This window comes from Trichoplusia ni, chromosome 13, assembly GCF_003590095.1.
Source record: "Trichoplusia ni isolate ovarian cell line Hi5 chromosome 13, tn1, whole genome shotgun sequence".
NCBI lineage: Eukaryota > Metazoa > Arthropoda > Insecta > Lepidoptera > Noctuidae > Trichoplusia > Trichoplusia ni.
The window spans coordinates 11,100,076-11,119,387 of NC_039490.1; the positions used below are offsets into that span (position 1 = coordinate 11,100,076).

At 35.0% G+C, this 19,312-nt stretch overlaps 2 protein-coding genes across 2 annotated transcripts in view; one reads left to right on the forward strand and one right to left on the reverse strand.

Moving 5' to 3' along the window:
• LOC113500337 (protein cramped) overlaps positions 1-19,312 on the reverse strand; it is a 37,946-nt gene that overhangs the window by 17,365 nt on the left and 1,269 nt on the right. The gene's annotated exons all lie outside the window — the stretch shown is intronic.
• LOC113500339 (lipase 1-like) lies at positions 1,312-18,760 on the forward strand. The gene is made up of 8 exons (XM_026881094.1): positions 1,312-1,548; positions 15,313-15,529; positions 15,681-15,792; positions 16,105-16,342; positions 16,706-16,858; positions 17,187-17,268; positions 17,573-17,691; positions 18,572-18,760. Exons 1-8 carry the CDS (start codon positions 1,465-1,467, stop codon positions 18,752-18,754), a joined length of 1,188 nt encoding a protein of 395 aa, XP_026736895.1. The 5' UTR covers positions 1,312-1,464; the 3' UTR covers positions 18,755-18,760.

Sequence of the window (19,312 nt, forward strand, 5' to 3'; positions counted from 1 at the left end):
CTAATGAACTACGGCTATGTGCTCTCCTGGTACCGCCCTCGTGCTCCCCAGCTTATTCCAAGCCTGATTCTTTTTTGTTATACCACGTTTTATAGTGACTGACGTTTCATGTCAAGTCACACGGGAACGCTGTCGAACGGGATAAAAAGTCCTATGTCCGTCTCCTAGCTCTAAGCTACCTCCCTACCAATTTTCAGCCAAATCTGTTCTGCCGTTCTTGAGTTATAAGTGGTGTAACTAACACGACTTTCTTTTATATATATAGAAGATAAAAACGCCGCCCGCGCCCCTCACCATTGCTACAAGGCTCAGACCGCGCTCGCAACAGAGCTGTGTTTCTAAAAGACTACGAATTGCATCATAATATTGAATAAAAATTGCGTTTTTTTTTTCAAATCTCATAAATACCTATTTTTTTATCATGAACGTGTTCTAGTCATTGGATACATGAACTGGGCTGCTTTTGTAAGACGACTAAAAAATCACGGTGTATAAGTTTATATTAATAAAGTTAGTTGGTAGCAAAACTTTTTTGATTAAATTATTAAGGATAATTATTGATGATCAATTCATGCATTTCAATTTGCATCTTTATTGTCACGTGCACCGGCCAAAATCAACTAGTAGGCTACCTTGAGTTCGAAGTACGGGAAGTACCCGAAAGAAGGAATCTTCACACTGATCAAGTCTTGTCCTGCTTTCACGCAAATTTAACGAACACGGTTTCAGCGGGATTGATCAGATATAATTAGGGGGATCGTGAAGAAAAATACCTTAATCAAACTGCCTGTAAATAGGAAGCGAGTTGCACGCTACTACCATGCACCGATCTAAAACACAGGACTTCGAGGTCACCACGCAAAACCCACTGAGCGCGGGTTTCATCCCCGCGTATGATAAGCATTTGTGTCATCCACGAATGCTTGTCCTGAGTTTGTGCTTTGTACATGTGACTTGACTGTTTGTGAAACCTGCCGCGACACTAGGATTAAAATTCTTTATGTGGAGGACGTACGCTAAATAAAAAGCAAGGAAACTAAAGTCGGAATCCATATTATTAGTTAATAAACATTTACCAAGCTTATAAGACTGCTTACCATTAAGTGTTCCTACTCGTAACACCGGGACACAACATAACTGACAATAAACAAATTAAAAATGATCAAAGTAACAATAAAAAAAAACGGTCGATGAATGAAAATGATATTGTTTTTCCGCGATACACATCGATCTTATTCACAACACGAGCGCTGACGTAGGATGCGTGCAAAAGGCTGAATGATAAAAACCTGTGCATGGTTGCCGCGTTTCGAGTATTGAGATGAGATCGTGGCGCGAAACAACCACATTTGAAATTAGAGCTTTATATATTTCTTTTTTTAAGACTTATAAAATCGACCAAAGAGGGTCGTGTATTTTAATAATTTATTATTGATTTTTTTGTGCTGTGATAGTGAATTAAAAATGAGTTTAGTAAAATTATCCTTGTTTTTATTGTTTTGTGTGTGTTGTGAGGCACAGCTGAGGAAGGAGGCGTTTATGACAGTAGTGAGTACAAACTTTACGACTATATTGTATAATAGTCAGAGCCGGTCGTATATAATTTACGCTACGTTATCGTTGAATGAGTTAAAATATAAATAAAAAGAAAGAGATTATGTTAATAATAATATGTTTAATAAAAAAAATGTGGCTATTAAATCCTCTATCGAAGGACTGAACTAATTCATATTATTCGAGAAAGACAGCCAATTTAAAATAGTTTCAAAATTATCGCACTTGGATGACATAATAAAAGAGTACTTTTACGACATAAAACAATGATTTTACAACAAAATAAGAAACCGTGAAATCTCCAATAGAGAGCATAACTTTGATTTGCTTATTTTATAACGTGCGTAACAATATTGCATTTCCTTTATTTAAGTGTATTGGGTGTGATTGTAGCAAAATGTATAACACAATAGTCCAGCTACAAAAACTGTAGGATTACTGCTAACGTCAAAGAGACAGCGAATGATATTCAGGACCAAAAGCTTGGCGATGTTTCTGATGCAAAGGAATGTATACATATACTGCCATACTTCCCAAATCCAATCTCTTATGCATTTCTTATTACAAAATCTAAGTAGGGAACTCAGTTTGAATGAATAGATAGGAATAAGATCACCATCCCTAACTGACCAAACTGTCCTACGTACGATCTGTCGCGTGCTCGATCATTGAGGACAAGCATGTGTGTGATCTACAATAAAGATCTTTTTGTTCCGAATCTGGACTGCGAGCTTATGATTTGAATGCTTGTGAAACTCCCTGCGACACAAGGTCTCAATAGATTTGAAATTAAAATACTAAACCACTGAAGCAGCCATCTACAATAGAAACAATTTTATATAAGATGTAGCCCTCGTTTCCAGCGGTTTGTCCTAAGCCAAATAGCGTAAATTAGGATCACTTATACAAAATGTTACACCTATCTTTTAAGTTTATTTTGTGTGTTATCATTTAAAGTACCATATACTGATTAACTCAACGACTGCAAGTTTTACCATCTAATTGATGACTGGAAGTTTGGCACTCATTTATTGCATAATCCCATTATTATTAGGTACTCAAAGAAAATATTGACTGAACTAAGCAGATTTTGTTTCATGAGATATTCGTAAAGACACAATAAATTGTATTGTCTATACGTTTGTTCCTTACAGATAAAGTTAAGTGATGTGGTAAGGGGAAATGTCACGACTTCTTTTTTTTCACTTTTCGAAAGACAAAATATATTTTTTAAGCAATAGGTCACAGGCAAAATTTTAACCCAGAAATAATACCTTTTTTGTGAATACAAAGTAGGAAGTGCAATACACATTTATCAGTCATGTATAAAAACAATATTAGTTGCTCGTAGTTTTAAATAAAAAAACATTCCTCAAAAATGATTACAGACAAAAAAAATATAGAGTCCGGTCATTTACCTTCAAACTGCAAATAAAATAAATAACCAGTCAAGTACGTATCGGACTGACGACGCTAAGGGTTCTGTATGCATAAGCACAAGAAAAATAAATCGGTTGAGAGACAAATAAATTTGAGGGTCCAAACAAATTTATTTGTCATCTAACTAATTTACTACCCTTACAAAACTTACCTATTTTAACAACCTGTACCTAATCGGTAGCAAAGCAATATGTAAAAAATCATGTTTGTTGCCTTTTCAATATTCAATTTATTTAGTTTTTTTACTATTTGTTGTAATAGTGGAAATAGAAATATTCTATAGAAATTCAACTACCTAAAATGAAGTTAATGGGTAGATACTATTTATCTCCTTTCATATTACAAAAGGACTAATAGCAGAGCCTTAGCAATATCTTCTATTAATCATTATAAACCTTCTAATAGTCCAGTTTTATTTTTAGAATACGGATCCCTAAAAACAAGAAAAGTATCAATAATAAAGTTTAAAAACTTGAATACGGACATAAAAGTGATCACAAGGCCGATCACGTACCTAATGTGAGTACCAAAAAAAATACAGAGTTATTGAGCGGAAATAATCAATACGACATTAAAAAAAAACATAAATATTTTTAACACGGAGAATAAGACTTAATGTGTAAATAAGGAACTAATACATACATGCCCTTTGAGAGTCAAATCAAATACCCTGAAACAGGGCAATCAAATTACTTATTTATTTTTGGGACTCAGATATAATATAATGAAGTGAAGCTATACGAAAATTAATAGATCAAAAAAAACTTAATACCCACATTTTTAATTATTATTCCCTTCAAATAATCAAAATTGGTCCAGTCATTTTTATAGTTGTAAATTGCATTGTCATCGGGTTGGTTATCGGGACATGCCTCAAAATTGGGTTATAAAAATCGTGAAGTCTATAAAAGCGCGGGAAAATATTACGTATTATAGTTGTGTTAGGGTAGTAAGTATTATTTTAATCCTTCTTTAAGAGGACGCAGTAAGTCTTTTCGTTGGCTTCTGAGGTGGTCAAACATCACATGATAACGAATAGAATAATAGGAAATCACACTAATACTATAAATACGATAGTATTTGCGTGTGTTTGCATGTTTGTGGGGCAAGTTACATCCTCATGTCGGCTGGACCGATTTCGATGAAATTTCATATGGAGGTAACTTACCCCTTGACACACATAGGCTACTTTTACCCGAATTCGTTACAGGATAGTTATGTTTTTGCAGATATAACCGTAATCCAGTTAATAAATAATGTCTTATATTACGCCTAGATTAATCTTAATTTGTACATTCATTATCGTTTAACATTGAACCTTCTTTTAGATCCATATTTCACCGTTTACCGCCGACAGGAATCCTACAAACCTTAATTAGTAAGTACTTACGTTACATTGTTATTCAAACAAGTACACATCGTATATTTATATAATTTGGTCGTTTATGAAAGTTTAATGAGCCATTCTTATCAGTCAATGTTATCTTTATAGTTTTTGGGGCTCCGTACTCAAAACGTAAAAATAAAACCCTGTTACTGAGGCTCCGCTGTCTATCTGCCTGTCATCAGGGTCTATCTCATGAAGGATAGCTAGATACAAGAACAGCAACTTATGTAACAAAACATCAAAGTTAAGAGACGGTTGCTACGGTCATAATTTTCGACAAATTTGTATGACCACTCCCGATAAGTACGCGTGAGTAAACCGTTACATCATTTAATAAAAAAATGTAAAATTGACGATTGACGGATAGCTAATTTAGTAGCAAATTTAATTTTCATTAACCTATTTATACGGATGCCTGTCGCGAATACGACTCGCACTTGACCAATTTTATTGTACAATTATATAAGACCAGTAGTAAAGGCATATTATATTAGTATAAATATGTATAACACAGGCATGACATACTATGTAAACATGATTTGCATAAAAACCAATAAAACATTTATATGATGAATGAATCAACATGAATTAGGTATATATTTTTTTATTCCTGAGAGCCGAATATTTTAATTGTGGAAAAGAGACGAAGAGATACTTCGACTACGCCGGATAGTGCGCTGTCACGCTTAGACATTGCAATACCAAACAACAACAAGGAGCGACTGCCTATCTGACCTCCTCAACCTAGTTACCTGGGCAAGACGATAGATATGCCTTTAGTAAGACTGGTTATCAGACTTTGTAGCTTCTGACTACACGTAGCGTGAATCAAACATTCATAAACAACAGCAGGGACTGATAGTTTAACATGCCATAGAACATGAGTAAGGCAACCAACTACGTGGATAGTAAATAAGAAAAAAACAGAACTCACAGCAGGCCCAGAAGGAGGTGGCCGGACGAGGTGTGCCATAATGGGACACTAGTACACTGGCCTAGCCTTTTCCCGACTATGTTGGGGTCGGCTACCAGTCTAACCGGTTTCAGCTGAGTACCAGTGTTTTACAAGGAGCGACTGCCTATCTGACTTCCTTAACCCAGTTACCTGGGCAACACGATACCCCTTGCTTGCTCTTTACGGGTTGTGAGACTTTTCAAGCTTCTGACTACCTGTAACGACCACAATTAAACGTGCCTTCTGAAACACGGAGGAATTTGCTATGACACAGATGGTCACCCATCGACGGACCAACCGCGTCAAGCATAGCTTAACCTGTGAGCGTTTCACTTATGCGGTTATACCTTAGCCACGAGTTATAATAAATAATAATTATAGATTTCTTTCACTTATGTCTATAAAATTCTCTCCTAAACTAAGCACTTTATCTTTTTCAATTTTGATTGTTCAGAAAGGCAAAAATAGATGCCTATTGAATTACCTATGTGATGGCATAAAAACATTTTTTTTTTTAGCCAGTCGTTATATCTAGTTTACGTAACAACCCTCGATAGTCAATTACACGGCTTAATTTTGTAATTTATCCAATGATAACATGATTGGCAACTTACAAACTTGTTCCTTGTTCGTTGAGCACAAAAACTCAAAGTAAGGTCGTCTCTAATGTCAAAGGTAAAGCAGGTTTTAAATTGGAGCCCGTGTTTTTTTTAATACGTAGTAAAAATTCTTTTTTTTTCCCTATGAAAGAATGAACCAAAACAAAAACGTAATTTGGTAAAAAGATGAAAAAGAAATGAAAAAGACCAAAAACCAGTATGATGTCCTTATGCTGTTAGGATCTCGTCTCGTAAGTCACACACACACACACACACACCATAAGAGGGTAAAAGGAGAAGGAAAGACCAAAGAAGGCAAGCGGTGAAGGGTGGGCGAAACAGGGAACTAATATATAAATTGATCTTCAAAAAGTTCTACTTGGTAAAATAATTTCAATACATGACTTTTGATTTTAATTTCAATTTTGGCTTGAAAACTTAAGGTTTATGTTGGCAATAATGACAATAAAGGCCAAGTGGACATTCCTTAGGATGCCTTCACTGAGACATAAAAAGGAAAACAGATTTATAATATAGACTCTGATACTAACCACTCCAACCGGGATAAAAGTTTCTTAAAAATGTCTTACGCAAAGAAAGAACTAGGACTTAGGACAGAAGGAACAACTTAATATTATGAAACATTTATCTTTTTCTAATTGGGACATTTTCCTTACATTTTTCATTACATTTTCCTATTCAGCCCGGGATATACGTTTGACGCCTTAACCTTCATGACATTGATCGAACAATAATTAGCCTAAACTTAAAAATCATCCTATACCTAGGTATTATCAATTGCAATTAGTTTAGTTAGTCTCAGAAAAACCTAATGGTTTTAGTTAATTATATCCTCAAACTTAATTGTTTTAAATGTTTGATTAGATTTTAATTAAAAATGAGTCTTTATATCGGTTTCATGTAGATAGTTTTATCTACGTTAGATGAGACGTTTTTGGCGTTTTTTTGGAGCTCTGGCTGTTGTTGTCAGACAAAGTCTTTCCCTAGACTCTTTACGGAACCCTTTCTTACGTTACTTAAGCAACACAATTTTTGTCAGACTTTCTTGCCTCTGACTAGCCGTAACGACTGTCAAAGCTATTTGAATAAAAGCCGGGACCCATAATTCCATGTGCTATCCAAAGTCCAAACACGTAGGAACTCGTAGGAACCTGTGATCGTTCAACTTGTGCAGTTATAGCTTAGCCACGAGCTCTTCTTCTTTATAAATGTATTAATAACTCTAATTTATGTTGATTAAGATTGACTGGTATTTTAAATTGGCAAAACAAAAACGTTTACCGTAACAAAATTAAGTTATTTACAGGCAGTAACAATGGGTGATTAAAGTTAATATTACATAAATTAAAATCGTGCATAAAACCATTTCTGAAAGGTCAAGTGCGTAGCGTTGACCGATACCAGTACGTGTAGTAATAATATAATAAGCACTTGATATTATGACTAAGCAAATAAATTATGATAATCGAAGATTTAAAATTTTAGGAATGATCTTTTAAATCACACTACACTATTTATTTTATTTATTAAAAAAAATACTGGCAAGGAAATATAAATAAATATACTATAAGTTTTACATAGAAATAAAAAAGGCATACATTTTTAATTACCAAAGAGTTTTCATTTTTCATTCACAAAATGTCAAAAAGAAAAAGACTTGATCTGATCCATTTTTTTTGAGATGACAAGATAGCTAGGTTTTTCCCAATAGATTATTGCTTTCTCGGAAAAAGTTGATAATATATTTGCAAAAAGTCATACTTGTAAGGAAAAATTGCGTGAAATATACAAGAATTTTATATGTCTATCAATTCAACATTATTTAGACTATGATAATTAAAAACCGCAAACAGAGTTTGAAACAATAAATAAGACGAATTAATTTCTGCCACATGATGGTCAAAATGCACTACTTAAAGTATCCCTCGTTAAACATATTATTGTATTCACGTTTAACAACAACAATAATGAGACAATTCCGCGTAGTTCGTCCCCAGACAAAAGACCAGCAGATCTACAATAGCATTTACAATAGCCACCAAGCGAAACGCACGTGCGCTTTATATTAATACACATTACAATAAATTACTTACGTCCACAATCTTTTCCCGTGGGGGAACAAAGACCACGCCGTGCCTTAATGGTATGGCATTAACATTTTTGATCAGCCATTTTGGTCTTTTGGTACGAATTGGTAGCACAATAAAAATATGTCTCGTAAGTTACAAAAAAGGAGGAGTCTCGAATCAGGTTATTGTATTGTAGCGGTTTTCAAAAAGAAAAATCTAAGTTTTGGAACAAATTTTTAGAATAAGAAAAGGAATATCATTACTCCATTTTTTCCCATTATATTTGAGAACATTGCATGTTTTCCGAAAGCTGTCCTGACTGCAGTCAGTCAGAATGAACAAACTGATTTTGGTCCTTCAATGTATATTTGAACAGTCAAGATAATCCCTAACTTCACCATTTTTTCCTTTTGCTCAGTACTTTCAAAAACTTGCTATGCTGAAGCCAGTAGTTCAACTTAGAAGTACATCTCATCCATATCCCGGCTCTGAGGATCAGTTCGGTTTCTGTGGGAACTTTATCTTTAGCATAAATATTTCCTGCAGTTCATAAGAAATACAGGCTTTTCCTAAGCAGTTAATTAAACAGTGTTACCAGATTCATTATCCATCGCTTTAAAGTGCGCGATAATTGTTCGCTCGGGGCCTAACGACTTGATAACCATGGTTAAGTATCTGTCATTGTTAACTGTCTTCTTATTATGTTAATTGACACGTCGGCGATGCGGCTGATACGATATCATTATGTCTAACGTAAACGTGACCGTGAAAATTTAATACAATGTCATTGTCAATCAATGTCACGAAGAAATGGTATTTTACTGGTGTTAAATCATAGGGTATGAAAGGCTATCGGGATTATCCGAAAGGTTTACCATGGCTCCAGTACTAACAGGGTAAGGGAAGGAAAATGGGTGGGGTTTTGTCAGTAAAATTCGCTGAAATGAAAGCGCGAGGTGTCATTTGATGATGTATTATCCGGTTATGGGCAAAAAAGGCATGAGCGAGAGACAAAAGCGAGGGGAGGCTGGGAGGGGCAAGGATTATTTTTCCGACAGGATATTTAATGGGCGAACTTTACAACGAATGCCAACTTTGTTAAAACACGTGTCTCAATCATACATTGTTTGAAATATACAATTAGAACGTATGTTCTAACTAGTAATAGTTAGCTAGTGTATTTGCCTCCAAAATTAACATTATTACTTACATCTGTAAAAATTATATAAAGACAATGTAATGAAAAGTGGCAAGACAATTGAAATGATTACATCATATCATGCATCTTAAACCGGTTATTATTCACAAGCTTTTCTTTAGCTTGCAATGTATGTTGTGTTTACTATATTGTTATGTTAAACGTGGCCGTGAAAATTATATACAAAGTCACTATGGAAAGCAATTACCATGGAGTTAGATAACATATTATCAAAAGATAGAGGTATTCATTCATGTGCTGGAAGGTGTCTAATTGTGTGGACTTTAAATTAATTTGAGCTTACTTTGTTTAAACACGAGTTTTATTGAAACATTGTGTTTGGTAATCAATTAATTTTATAATGGTGTGTCTTATGTGTAATTGCTTTGCAATTTCAAGTTAAGACAAATTGACATGTGGAAGAACTTTGCAATAAAATAAAATCAGTGTAACTTAATAGTCTGAATACTATACTGTCTACGGTCTAATATTCTTCAAAGCGGAGGGATGAGAAAATATGTTTTCAACCAACCAGCATTTATATTAACACATCTCTCTAACTTCGGTGGATTAAATCGAATTCGTTTATTAAAGACATCCTGTATTGTCTCGTCTCCTTCTATGCTTTGGTGGACACCGGACTTGCGGTTTTGTTTTTTTTTTGTTTTTGGGGTAAAAAGTATATTGCTAAGTAACTACCACCCACGCGTAAGACACAGCGTGGGATCACGTCTAGTTTACTCTGACTTGATAACAACCCGGTCGCATTCCTGCCTTGGTCGGAGTTACGATATTTACCGCACCCTGGTTTCAAATTGGTCTAGGGGGAACAGGACTAACTGATAACCATCATTTTTTTTGTTACTGGGGCCTTTTTTCACTCTCTCCCCTCTCTCCCTGGGAGAGAACGGGTAGTGTCAGACTCTTACTGACTAAACCTGAACCACCGTGCTACGTAATCCGCGTTTTTGTGTCGGTGTATGGCAATGCGTTGCAATCCTTCACAACTGGGGCCTAAGTAATAACAGACGTATACCGATTCCCTTAACGGGAATATTTGGGCATTTGATCACATAACACTATACCGTTAGTGATATTTATATATTTACGTAACAGTTTATTGACACTTCGCCAGTTTTTTATTTTATAATCTGTGATGGTTTTGCCGTTACTGCGTGCTTTATGCCAAGTTTACGAACGTTTTTACATATTACCCAGTTAGGTAGGAAAAAGATTGACATCTCACATCAACTTCTGGGAAATTTATTGATGTTGAGGGTTTTCTTAAACTGAATAAAATTATGACGATAATTTAAATAATAGTTTCGAGGTAGCGTTACAAACATGCTTTCAGTTGCATACAGATCCACTAGATTTTATCCACGGCGTCGTGTACAATTATTTACAAATCTGTTTTTTTTATAAATACTATGTAAAACCCTACAAAAACGTATCCTCGGAAAGTTTTACAAATAAATATTTGGTAGAATTGTATTCTATTAATGGAATATTTTAGAGGTTTAAGGTAAATTAGTGCGTTTGTATGCCGAGGACCAGACGATATGTAAATTATTGTATTTTTAGATTAAAGTATCGAATAAGAACATAAGAATCAAAAAGTATTGTAATCATTTATACCCAATACACGAAAAAAGTATGGCCATAATTCACAAAAGACGTCCAATAGAAGACCAAATTTTAAACTATAATAGTTTTGATAAAAAATTTCGACTGCTGATATTTCAAGCACCAACTGAATTAAAACGTTTTTCTTTATTTTAGTGTTACATCAGAAATATTATTAAAAAAATACCTGCATTTCCGCAAACGGCGTCCATTATCACTTTAATTACCTTGCACCTACAAAACACGGCATCCCATGATGTATTGACATAAAATTAAAATAATTATATGGTACGATGGAATATAGTTCCATTAGAACCTTTCTACAATAATCGCATACTTACACGCGACTTGTAATTGTCCAATATACAAAGGCAACAACAAAAACGACAACAATGGCGCGCAGGATTCGCGTCACGTTTCTATGATTATGTCATAAAGATGCGCAAGCGCAGCCCTGCGAATTCCGCATTCAAATTTGTAGCACGCACCTATATTTATGTATGAGTTATGTTTTTATTTCCTTGAACGTGTGGTGGACACTTGGACATTTTTTGTGATTTAGACAATGTATGTCATACTTTGGGTATTTGGAATGCAGGATAAGCTTTACAGCATAACTACGTCTAACTACTAAACAACAAACGGAATAACGGCCCAACTGTCATAAGCTGATCTTCAGAGGTTAAAATTCTGAAAAGTAGTCGATTTTTAAATTCTCTTAATTATTGAAAATTTGATCGAGCGGATAAAGAAGGCTGTATTCCGCTGAATCTCGTAAAACATCAAACTGATTACTTTAACTTGAATAAATCTACTTCAGAAAAAAAGTTTACAGCACTCTTTTGAGTAGAGACTGTATAGAGATGGAATTTGAAATACCGCGGATCTCAGGGACGCCTACTGTTAATACACTTAAAGTTTACTTTTAGGTAGGAGTATTTACTTTCCTCGCGGTAGAAATTAAGCCGATAACTGTTTTCTGGGTTCTTTAGAGTTTGAAATTACAAAATTATGTCAAAACACATATAACGAGCATACCTACATCATCATATCCCTTTTCATATATATAAATTGTTTTGCATCTGGACAGTCTGCGTTATATTACAATGAGGATTATTACATCTTAATGAGTCATTAGGCGTCGAGAAAATAGATGGTGACAGCGTTAATGTTCAATTATAATTTACCGAGGCATCCTTTGATGCAAATTTGCAATTATAATTGTGGTTAAGTAATCCGATATGATAATATACCTTTTGTAGTGTGTAACACCTGTTTTTTTATAGCAACGATCAGCTACCTCACAAACAGGTGTCTATGCTAAGTCGATATGAATCAACTAATAAATATGATTAAGGACTCCGTTTGGGTACGAAACTAGTGGGGCAATCCCGATAAATATGGGAGAGTAAGCCTATGGGAGCGGGATACAAAATATGGGAGGTGTATCCTCAGAAAAGTTACTGTGATAATTTTCATGTATAATGAAGATCGCAAAATTCAATATTTTCTTAACCCAGTAGGGGTAAAATTAGGTATTCCCATATTCTTGGTAAAATACCTTTAATCTATTAGACCCTATAGTCTTTTCTGGACATAAACTTTCAGCAATTACTGAAAAGATGTATTTTCATCGTACAGATAGCGACAAAAATTGTGTTGAATATTTCTTAATTATCAATCTGACGGAAGAAAATATTTTTATCTTTTATACCCAGTCGTTATCCCTCATACTTAACTGCTACAAAGTAGTAAATAATAAATAAAGGATGATAAGTCGAATTACAGCTAATGTTCAATAAGCGTGGGCACCGATTATACATCTACCTTTTTTATACTTAACACCAGAACAATACACAATTTACTCGCACTATAGACTATAGTTATGCATAAATGCCGGTTTAGAACTACACATTAATAGCCAAGATCCATGCAATTAAATACTTTGTTACATTGGGCAAAAAATACAAAAACGAAACACTTCCAAATACCTACATTGTCATTGTCATTGCCATATGCAATAACATGTATTTTAATTTACTTTGACTTTATTTAATCTTCTAGTATATAAAATTCCCGTGTCACGATGTTAGTTACGCGTACTCCTCCGAAACGGCTTAACCGATTTTTACCAAATTTTATATGCGTATTCAGTAAGTCTGAGAATCGACTAACATCTATTAGTGTGTTAAGGGTTGCTTACACTAAAAAAAATATTTTATTTTTTGGACGAAATTTTTTGTTTTTATTTTTTTATAATGTGGCATTAAAAAATACATACAACTAGAAATAATTTATTAGGCAAAACAACGTTTGCTGGGTCAGCTAGTTTATTATGAAAATTTCTGCGATAGATTAAAATTTAAAATTTAGTTCTAATATTATAAATTCAAACGTTTGTATGGATGTTTGTTCCTCCTTCACGCAAAAACCACTGCACGGTTAATAACCAGGATTAACGCAAAGGATAGTTTTATCCCGATTTTATGTGACCATTTTTTTTCACAAGTGTCGTTTTTTTTCCTTTTTTTTATGAAAATAGCTAAGTCTTATATGTACTTCGTCCAGTTTTCATAACTTTTTATACAATTGATTTCTTTCACTCCTAAGTTTTCCATGGTTTGAAATAAACCGAGTTATTATTATCTACAATTACTAAGTTAACGGTGTTTTTCATTTGCCTTAATGACAATTCTATGCAAAATGTACAACATTTTGTGATGTCGAGGTGTACTGGCTAACTGGCAGTAAAGGTCTGGTTCTAGGCTAGGTCTATCGAGTTCAGGGCTACAGGTTAAGCGGTCGCTTTAACTTTACTCTGAAAATATAACTCTCGGCGTGCTAACTGTAAACACTGTTTTCGACGCTTTGGACTTTTAGGAACATTAGCACTACACACGTCCTATAAGTTATCATTTGAGAAGTCTTCAAATTCAGAAACTATGTTCTTTGTGACGTTACCTTGAAATGTCACGTGACAGACTGTTTTCGCGCGAAAAATGAAGTTAATATGTGTTTTTTTCTAATTAAACTTAATAATACTTTTCGCCAAGTAACCAACCGTTCGTCATATTCTACATATCGTGGGGTTACTGAGAAGTTTCTATAGTCAAGGCCCTTAAGAAGTTATCCTAACCTGAATACCAGTAGCACTATATTCAGAGAGACCTTCACAGATCGCTAAAAGCAGCTCGAGACATTAGTAGTTTAGTACTCGTTTTAATTATTGCGGTCCAAATAAACTCACTTGGTCAATGTCACCCTCTTCGTCGACATTAATTTTATTGATATAATGATATTTAAGTACCATAATTTATTTATTTACTGTATTTTTTTAACGAGCAGTTGAATTTTTATTGGCAAAATTTCATAAATTAAAATAAGTTATCTTAAATTTATTCTTCTGAACACGTGGGGCAAAATCAAGATCTTTCTTATTTTCTTTAGGTTTGTTTTGCGCTTCTGTACATTTAAACACATTGAGTGTTACTTAAAAAAACTCAGTAAAATAAATTAAACCGCGTCTACCAACCAACCAAACCAACTAAAGATTACCAAATCAAATAATAATATGCGACTGAAATATGTATATCAATCGTTTATTTTTAAATAATTATCTGTAAGTATGTATGTATGTATCTTCCTATTAAGGATACAATAAGGTTGTATACCTTTTTTATTAAGTACCTTAACGAATGCAGTATAATACAACGAATCCAATAAAATTTAGAATTACGAGTCCAACATAATAGTCATTCAGCATCGCCAGTTACATATGTTGTAAAATATTACAATGTTTAACAAGAGGAAGGTTATAATCACGTGCGACATCTTTCATTGTGAGGAGCATAACTACACGTTAAATAATCCCTCTTATTGGACAGAATTACTTGGGTTAAGCAAGCTTGAATCCACGTCGTTGAAATCATTAGACCAAAGATGGCAATCAATGTAATTTAATAGGAGGAAAAAATCTCGTATCAATTATGTACGCAACTTTGTCCAGGGGTTAATTTGATGGTAAGCTTAAAGAAAATTATTGCTTAAGTTATCATTATGTTAAATTGTTCATTAGACACGGTTCTTTAAATGTTGCAATTGCAAACATGTTTGCAACTTACCTACTCAAACAAGTTACATAATAGAACTTTGTTAAGTTCAAAACAAAAGAATGTCAGACAACATCCTAAAATTGGAACTGCATAAAAAATTATTGAATGAGGCAACGGTTTACTCCCGCGTATTTATCGGGAGTGCCCGACTAGTTTTGGACCCAACCGGAGTCAGTAATCATGAGCTGAAGCAGCGGGGTGGCGAGTCGAACTAGTCGGGCAATCCCGATAAATACGCGTGAGTAAACCGTTGCATCATTTAATAATGAATCAGTCTCACGATAGCTATTACGATAAAAATGCATGAAAAATGTTCGGATTTCAAAAACTTATTTGTTTTATATTCTACAGCCTAATCTAATAAGAGCGGCGGGCTACCCCATAGAGAAGCATCGAGTGACAACCCAAGATGGCTACGTCCTTCAGATGCACCGGATCCCGGCCGGTAGGCGCTCAGCCAGGAGGACTGGAGACCCTGGCGCCAAGGGAAAGAAGGCTATTCTGATCGTCCACGGCCTTATCGGCAGCAGCGGAGACTTCGTCATCATGGGACCAGAGAGAAGTCTTGGTGAGTCAGAAAGCAAATGTTTTGGTAGAGTCCCATAAAACCCAAAATTGAAGAAAGATACCCGATTATAATGATGGGTGGTAATATGTGAGAAATCATCTGGGCGCCCTTCTACGTTTGTCAATAAAATGATTTTAATTATTGTTTTCAGCGTATCTTCTAGCAGACTATGGATACGATGTGTGGCTGGGAAACCTGAGGGGCACCGTGTACAGTACTCACAGAAACCTAACGAGGAGTGATCCCAAGTTCTGGGAGTTTAGGTAAATATTGTTGTCGTTTTTTGATGTGGAGTCATTTAAGCAAGCTAAATTTTACAGCACTTTTAGGAATTTTAGAAATATTACCCACCATCATTGCGTATTAGGACAATAGTTTCATTATTTATATAAAATGATTTAAAAATTATATAATGACATAATACTTATTAAACGTAATTGACATTAATTGTTAGATATGTAGTGGGTTATTTACGGCACAAAAAGCCAAACCAAGGATATCGGAAATGCCAACTAGTTTCGATACCAAATGGAACATCTGATATCTTTAATCATGACCTTATTATTGTATTCCAGTTTTCACGAGCATGGTAAACACGACTTGCCGACCATGGTCGACGGGGTGCTGAACGTGACGGGCCTGCCCAAAGTCATGTTCGTAGGCTACTCCATGGGGACCACCAGCTTCTTCACGATGATGGCCCTCAAGCCAGAGTACAACGACAAAGTCATCTCGTTCGTGGCTCTAGCGCCAGCTGTGTTTATGGACAACATCAGACCGTTGGCGACTTTATTCATGAATTTAGATTTTGCTGTAAGTTTTACTTAACCATTTCGTTTTATTAAATGGCGCTTGATGGTCAAGGTAAAATTTTTAAGGACTTCCTCCGCTCTTGGAACAGTAACGCGCTTTACGCTAAATAGGGCTACGCCTAGGCCTACCAAGTCCCAAGTGGCCTTAATACCAAATTACTTCATTGATTTGGTCGTGTTATAGTACTGATTCAAAACGTGCCATTTCTTGCAAATGACTGCCAAATAGCATACGAAGAGACTCATTTCAGTCAGAATTATGATGTATGATTGGATTGTTATTTGAGATAAAATTTAATAAGGTAAAGGCAAACATTTCTTAGACTCAAAGTGGAACTTTCAGGATTCGTCTTCTTTGTTGCAGAATATAATGCGATCACAAGGAACGCTGTCACTGGACCCACAGGTTCTGCAGCGACTGATAGCAGCTCTGTGCAACCCGAGGCAACCGGAATACGACCTCTGCACAAACGTTTTGTTCACGTTAGTCGGAGAAGACTATGAACAAAATGACGTGGTAAGATATTAGAAAATTTAAGACGTATCAAGAGGTGAAATGGAATGGCAAAAAATTAGAACAGAGCCCTTTGCTTCATAGCCTAAAAAATCTTTGCTTGCAATGAATGAGAAAAGGGGACCATTTGAAAGAATTGTGTTACTAATACTGTAGAGGCTTGTTTCACAATCAATGATTAGCCGCTATCTGGCGGATAAATTGAAAAAAATACCATTCGTTGTATGAAAAAATCTGTCAAGTAACTTAACGGGAACTTATTGGGCGGGGTGGTGAATCAGGCCCTAAGAAAGACAATGTTACTGGTGTTATTAAACATTAATTGTTTCAGGAAATGATGCCGATATACATGCATAGGATACAACCGGCTGCGTGGAGACAGCTAGAACATTTCGCCAAAATTGCAATAACAGGTACAATATTGGTTTTTTTTTCTGATAATTTGTTAATTTATCCTATTTCGTTTTAATATACCACTTTCAGATTTTCAGAAGTTCAAACGCCAATTTTTCCCTGCTTTTGCCTGTTTCTTCAGCCCTTCGTTTTGATTAAGAGATCGTATCTCGATAACATCTTTTGTAACATTATGGAATGCAAATAAATATATGAATATGAATATGAATATGAATATTGTCATTCATCCCTAAAAGATTCGACCCATCAAGATTCGGTGTTTATTTAGAACTGAAATTGATAATAGTACTATCTGCATTTCAGGTGTATTCCAGACTTGGAGTGGCGGTCTAGCAATTCCAGGGAAACCTTACAATCTGACAAACGTCAAGGTTCCAGTCTCTCTGCTGTATGGGGAAAATGATCAACTTACAGACAAGATTGTAAGTTAAGGGAATATATTTTTATTTTATATCATTACAGGGTGTATCAGTTTAGACGTGCTTGCGTCCAGTGGTAGCTAATATTTATACGTTTACGAAGTACCGTGTATATTTTCCGTGAATTGTTGTCTAGCTACAAGATAGATAGATAGAAAGATAGCTGCTATATGACCAAAACAGTGCGATATTTATCTGAATTTTAGCTTTTGCTTAAAACATGGTCATGGTTAGTAAAGCACGCAATTTTTTTAAAAGCTTGAGTATAAGATCCGTTAATGTTTCAAAACCCAAACATAACTGAAATGAAGCTTTCTTTAAAATGGGAATTACTCTGCAGTTTTACTACTACTTCTGCAATTTTACTCATATTTCAACAATCCTCAGGACTAAAGTTCAAAGATACTGACAACTGAGTTTTTTCAGACATTGATTCTCAGAATAGTAATTTATGAAAAATTGAGCTTAAAAGAATAGCTGTAGCAGAAATGTGTCAAATCATGATATAACCCATCAACAGGGTAAATTATTCTAGACTTCATTCGACGACTTCCGTGGTCGAGTGGCGTACGCACCGGTTTCAAGGTGTCGCTAGCCCTGAGGTCCCGGGTTCGATCCCCGGTCGGGTCAATGTAAAAATTCACATTTCTACATTGTCTCGGGTCTGGGTGTTTGTGGTACCTTCGTTGTATCTGAATTCCATAACACAAGTGCTTTAGCAACTTACTTTGGGTTCAGAACAATGTATGTGATGTAGTCCACATTTATTAAAATGTATATTATTATTTCATTTCAGTTTAGCCTGTATTATAATTCATTCCATTCCAGTGTAGCCACATATTATAATTCCAGTAAAAACTAAGCTTTTTTTAAAATTCAACAGCAAATTATGCGGCTGGCTGACCAGTTAAAATCAACTGGGACCTTAGAAGACGTCAGACCAGGCTGCTCCTGGCCCAAGTTCAACCACCTGGACTTCGTATTCGCCAAGGATGTCGGCACACTATTCAACAAACCGCTGATCAAACATATCGACACACTATACAATAAATATGGACCTGAATAAACAAAATAATGTCTTTTATTTTCCCCTGCAACTTTATTTAAGAAATATATTTAGTTAGACAGAGAGGGTGTTTGGACTGATATAGCAATAAACAACTGATACTGCACAGGACTATAAATAACACCTCTCCTTTCAGACGAGAGATTTGAAATTGGTGAAAGAAATCACCAATTTGAAATAGCTGGTCCTAAAAGCCAGGTTATTTGCTAAGATAAATATAGTATGCATGTAGGAATTATAAAACCATAAGGTCTCTAAAGCTTTTAGCTTTATAATGTTGATGTATTTAAACTAACAAAATAAACTAAATCTGACCTAAGCCTAAATTTTAATCAAAATTTAAATCTCAAATAATTATCATTTGATCAAAACTACTGTGAAGGCAACACACAACTTTTATAACTCATTCTCTCTGCATAGCATATCTCTATCTACAATAGATACAGAGAGAGTGAATGGGCTTCCTGCTTTGCAATGAACGGAAGATGAACAAAAATGACATCAGTTAGACTACATAGCCTACTAGCCCAGATTAACACAATACATAGGACTATATTC

Bases quoted from the DNA above. Each gene is read 5' to 3' on its own strand.
- LOC113500339 (XM_026881094.1), top strand. From the start codon at position 1,465: ATGAGTTTAGTAAAATTATCCTTGTTTTTATTGTTTTGTGTGTGTTGT. The intron at 1,549-15,312 runs GTGAGTACAAAC...TATATTCTACAG, and splicing joins AGGAGGCGTTTATGACAGTA to CCTAATCTAATAAGAGCGGC. The intron at 16,343-16,705 runs GTAAGTTTTACT...TCTTTGTTGCAG, and splicing joins TCATGAATTTAGATTTTGCT to AATATAATGCGATCACAAGG.